The sequence below is a fragment of the Durio zibethinus genome, chromosome 9 (genome assembly GCF_047325235.1).
Source record: "Durio zibethinus cultivar Kanyao isolate XHJ-2024 chromosome 9, ASM4732523v1, whole genome shotgun sequence".
Lineage (NCBI taxonomy): Eukaryota > Viridiplantae > Streptophyta > Magnoliopsida > Malvales > Malvaceae > Durio > Durio zibethinus.
Genome location: NC_143170.1, coordinates 3,471,544 through 3,476,925, shown reverse-complemented (window position 1 = coordinate 3,476,925; position 5,382 = coordinate 3,471,544). Strand labels below are relative to the sequence as shown.

Sequence of the window (5,382 nt, the reverse complement as noted above, 5' to 3'; positions counted from 1 at the left end):
ATTCTGTAATTCTTATGGGGAATTGTCTTAATCTCCAAAACTAAGGACCCCCAACCAAATTGTGTTGCTCAATTAATTTGTCATTATAGAAAAGAAAAAAAAGAAATAAAAATATCTAGATGATCCTCAAAAGAAAATTTTAAAAGTTCAATTGAAAGAAGAACCACAAACGACTCAATCACTTAGCTTGGGTAGAGAGAGAGAGAGATAAAGGCCTAACAAAAATGATATAATAGGTTAAAGTTTTTGCAAAACAGATTCCACCAGAAAGAGGAAAGAAATATCTGTGTAGCTATAGCCTTGCATCAATAACTGGCAATTTTCAAACATGTTGTTCCAATTGAAAAGAGCGGCCAGCCATTGAACTAATAATATGTTCATATAGTATATCTAAATCAAAAAGTATAGCTTTATGTATATATGCGTATTTCAGTATTTATCTATGCAGTCCAAACTATTTGTCTACCATTTTCATCCTTTTGATGAGAATTCTAATGAAGTACCCCACCAACTATCTGATTTAGCCCCCTTTTTTGTCCTTCCCTGCTATCCAGCCAAATCATGAAGCAACTGTGCCCCCATCAAGTTCCTGTAAGGCAAATGCTGTTCCTCACCATCTAAAAGTGAGTACTGAACTGGTTGACAATCTCCAAAGTGGTCTCTAGGGTAAAAGAGAGAACTTTGTGATGCGGGCGAGAAGGCTAAGCTCACCCCACTCCCACCATTCTGTTGCAACCCTAGCGTCAATGACACGCCTCCATCATTGAAACTTTGATTAGCATTGTGATCGCTTCCATAAGATACCCCACCCGCTGTGTGATGACTATAGGAAGAGAAGTCCAATTCCATGCCACCATAGGCTCCAAAACTTTGTTGCTGATGCAAATACCGGTTTTGAATGGTTTTGGCACTTTGCGCGTCGTTTTCATCTGGGTTAGTGATAATGGATGACAGACATTCCGAATCAACTCGAACGAGCTGGTCCGGGGTGGGTTTCAGGTCAGTGAGAGGAATATTTTGATTAGCCCGGCCACCATTATCATCAACTTCATTGACTCCATCTGAGGAGGCCATGTTGTTTTCGTGCTCCTTTGTTTCTTCCAAGTACATATCTTCCACCATTGGTTTCCATAGCCTCACTCTCGCATTAATGAACCAATTGGATACCTATTGGAATACAAGTAAAATATATATAATATGATCAAATATAGTACTATAGTACAATATTTTTGGTATGATACAAGCACAAGAATTGAATATGATTATAACAACTTAAGATCCCAACAAGGCATGCTCCCTCGATAATATAAATTAATTCGTGAGGACTAAAAAAAAATAGAGAGAGGGGGATGTAGACATGCCTGGCTTCTTGAGAGACCGGCTTGGCGGGCTAAGATATGTTTATCAACATCGCTTGGATACCTGCAAAAGTTTTATTCATGGAAATACCAAGTTAGTTTTGAAACTTTGGAGCCATAGATGGTACTTTTGCTAAATTGTTTGTGAGGGGAAGATGGGTCCTATATATATATATATATATATATATATATATGTATGTATGTATGTATGTATGTATGCATGTATTTATGTATGTTAACAGAATCAAATCCACATAAAAATAACCGAGAGAGACTGACCCAAGCAAATATATAGGGGAAAGAAAACTAAATGACTGAAATAAGATGACCAAATAAAATGTGGAATCTGAATGGTAATGGGTAGAAACTAAAAAAGACTGCATTGCTTTTGCAAGAAAAATGATTGAGACTCAACATAAGAGAAAACTTACAGTACTATAACAACTGCAAGAGTTGTTTTCTTTTTCTTAATAGAAAACATTAGTTCTCTCACAAAATCTACTTTGTACTTTACGTATAAAAATCCTTGAATCTTGTAAAGAGAGCTGAGATAAGTGGAGAGAAGGAGAGAGATATTTACGGGTGAAGAAAATGCTCAAACAACCAAGCTCGAAGAACAGAAACAGATTTTTCTGGCAGGCCTCTTTGGGGTCTAAATGGATGACTCTCCATCATGCTCATCTGTTGAAAAGCCCTTTGTTGCCTCAAAGCTTGATCAAGGATCCTTAGCCTTGGTGTTTCACCTCTCGTTGTGCCTAGCGCAATTGGGTCTCTTTCTCCCATGGCCCTCCTTGTAGCCTGAATCTGACTAATAATTCCATCCCTTAAGCATCTAAAATGTCTTGACATGGCCTTGGAGGCTAAAGCTGAATACACTGATGCTGACCCGGAGCCAGCCACTGCTTCAAAGGAAGATACCACGGCTTTCATTTGATCACAGTAGTGCCTGTATCTTCTATCCACCTAATGATACATGAGAAGGTAGAAAAGGATAGGAGTGAAAAAGAGAGTTGAATTTTCTGTTCATATATACATGTTAACGAAAAGAAATGAGATTTACAGCATGGAATACATACAAAGGCAGAGTAAAAAGATGAAAAATAAGATGACATGAAAAGAAAAGGAATAGAGATTTCTGAAAGAAATGAAAAGCAAGAATTGTCACGATGTGGGCATTTATGGGGATGCCCCAAGTCGCTAAATTAGTTGAAGAAACGAAATTTGGAAGCCCTCATTTCAATCATCACCCTGTGAAATTTCAAGACTTGATTTTTCCTAATTTGGATTAAAAAAACCATGTTCCTTTGTTGAACAAATGGGAAAGAAATTACCTTTGAGGACTAAAAGTTGAATCCGAAACACATAAATCATACCTCGTCCAGCATTGAAAGCAGTTTAGTTTTTCTTTTCTGTAACTCCATGAAGTCAAGGGAATAAAGGGGTTGCTTTCTAGATCCATTCTCATCATCCCTCTTTTTGGTCTTATGGGTCAGCTTTTGCTTTGATTCATCAATTTGCTTGGTTCCGAGGCTGCAAAACTCATTCAAAACCTCCTGAGCAGGACCCAAGTACTTTGAACTACTGAGTTGGAACTGCCCTTGATGCTGCAGATTTGCAGCTTTTCCCAGAAAACCGTCTTGGATCATTTGTTGTTGCGATTGAACATTTGAAGGCTTTCCAAAGAAGCCATCTCTAGAACTTGAACCAATAAACCTCATATCATCTTGCTGATCATGATTACTGTGACCGGTTTGTCTGAGTTCAAAACACTGTAGCCCGATACTAGTAGGATTACTAGATGAAAGAGAGAGTGAAAGACCTTGACTTGGCCTCTCGTTTCCTTCACAAGGAAAAACACACCTCAAAGAAGAGTCTTCAACAAACAACCTGTTCTCTTGCCAAGGAGCCGACTCAGGTCCAACTATTAGATTCTCTGTACTAGTTTCAGCTATCCCAGTTGTGAACTCAGGTTTGTGCAATTCATGTTGATAGAAATCGCTCGTTGACTTATTGATTGTTTTTGAAGAAGATGGACTAAGGTTGGTTCCATGTTTGTTGAAGAACCCTTTCCACATGACTGTGTTGCTGTCACCTTGATGCTGTAGATTCTTTGAAAACCCTATCATCTCCATGCCTGTTGTCAAGTTGAAAATCTCTGGGTTGGGTTCAAATCCTTGGATCTGATTCACCAGATGGGTTTGCACGGTTGAGCTACCAGATGAAACATCTGAGTAACAAAAACCAGTTGATGAGACAATATTCCTTGATTTATCTTCACAGAGTTCTCTAGCCATGTAATCCAAATTAATTTTCTTTTTCTCTTCCTTTTGTTCCTTTGTTTGTGCTTCTCTTGCCCACTAGCTTCTCAGATAGTGACCAAAAGTTGGTGCTGATTCTGCAACAACAATTCCATCAGGATTCACTCCAAGAATAAAGGAAGCCATAAACCAACTATTAAAACACAGCTATAAATTAGTTGATAAACAAAGATCAATTTTGTTAACAAAATTTTATGAGACTTTAAAGGTACCCTTTTGATCATAAAAATAAACAAAAAGAGAAAACTTTGGTTTCATTTCTTCTTTTAGACCAAACTTAACGTGAGAGACAGAAAAGGGAGTCCTTACCAGTTACGGAACAAGTTGAACTATGTTGTTAAAGAATCAACTGGAATGGACTTTTTTTAATGGAGGATTGATGACGACGAAGAATACAGAAAGGATTAGAAGAATTAGATGGTGGTGAAGGAGATGATGATGATGGTGATGATAGGAGCTAAACCAAAGTGCGCCCACCTCTTTGCCTTTTTTCTTTGCTCAAACTTGTCCTGTTAAAAAGCCAACATGGTGTGCCATGAAAAAACAACCTAGGCAGAAAGATCAGATATATCTTCCTTAGAAATAGAGGATCAGAGAGCTGATGATGACCCTTCTACATTGCCATGAACATAGTGACTCATATATGCCCCTCTCTCTCTCTCTCTCTCTCTCTCTCTCTCTCTCTCTCTCTCTCTATATATATATATATATATATATATAGTTGCCTTTAATTTCTTCTCTCTCCCTTTTCTCTCCTATCTCTCTCTAGCTCTAGGGGGTCAATGCATTATGATGTAAAATACATCCAAAATAGAATTCCTAATAAGAAAATCAAGAAAAATCCCCCCTCCCTCAATTATTTCATAACCAATAATAAAATATACTTATAATCAAGTAATTTGTTTAACAATGTAATCAGTAGTATTATTATTTTAAAGAGGTAAAATAATCATTAAAAAGATAAATTCCCTTTTTTGCAAAACAGTCAAGCAGCACCCAGGAGAACAACAGAAAATAATGATCGTCATTTGCCTGGTAAACAAAATACAAGCCGCCACATGACCTGCTTATTTTACCATTTTTTTATCATTTCTTTCACAAAACCACCCCTGCCCCTTCTATCAAACAAACCCAAAGTCCATAGCAATATTAACCCTAATCCCATATTATAATTACATTAGAGAAGAGAAGAGAAGCCACCCGCTATGAGTAGAGATTTTTTTTTTTTTTTGGCTGAATCCCACAAAATCATTCTAAGTAAGAGTTGAAAAAAATAGACCGAATCTAGCCATATTATTAGTTTTTATATATATTTTAAAATTTATAAAATAAAACTAATTATTATATATATTTATTTAAATACATTAAATTTTTTATTAAATAATATATAAAAAAACCAAATTAATAAAATTAATAAATTAATTAATCGAATCAATAAAATTTAATTTAAATCATATTAATTTAAAAAAAATTCGAATTCGAATTCAAAATTTAAAATTTTATAATATTATGTATTATTTAACAAAATTAAATTAAATCCGATCTGTTATCTTCTTCGGGGAAAGAGAGAAAAGTAGATGAACCTAGGTGGGCTGGGATATGTACTGTGCAAAATGTTTCCAAGATAAAGGACTGAAAGAGAGATGGAGCTGAGGTGGTCCAATGTTTTCTCCATCTAATTCTAATTAATTGCTAAATTGAAGGAT

The 5,382-nt window shown here is 36.0% G+C and overlaps 1 protein-coding gene across 1 annotated transcript; it reads right to left on the bottom strand.

Moving 5' to 3' along the window:
- Positions 1-200: 200 nt before the first annotated feature.
- On the bottom strand, positions 201-4,438 carry LOC111306877 (homeobox protein BEL1 homolog). The gene is made up of 5 exons (XM_022904866.2): positions 3,986-4,438; positions 2,732-3,753; positions 1,939-2,321; positions 1,362-1,422; positions 201-1,167 (listed from the first exon to the last, which is right to left on the bottom strand). The coding sequence occupies exons 2-5, from the start codon at positions 3,650-3,652 to the stop codon at positions 547-549; spliced, it is 1,986 nt and encodes a 661-aa protein (XP_022760601.2). The 5' UTR covers positions 3,653-3,753; positions 3,986-4,438; the 3' UTR covers positions 201-546.
- Between the last annotated feature and the right edge of the window lie 944 nt (positions 4,439-5,382).

What these genes read in the sequence shown, in the direction of transcription:
- LOC111306877 (XM_022904866.2), bottom strand. Translation starts at nt 3,652, where the DNA reads ATGGCTAGAGAACTCTGTGAAGATAAATCAAGGAATATTGTCTCATCA. An exon ending in TGCTTTCAATGCTGGACGAG is followed by an intron (nt 2,322 to 2,731) that starts GTATGATTTATG and finishes ATGTATCATTAG; the next exon opens with GTGGATAGAAGATACAGGCA. An exon ending in TTTGAGCATTTTCTTCACCC is followed by an intron (nt 1,423 to 1,938) that starts GTAAATATCTCT and finishes AAACTTTTGCAG; the next exon opens with GTATCCAAGCGATGTTGATA.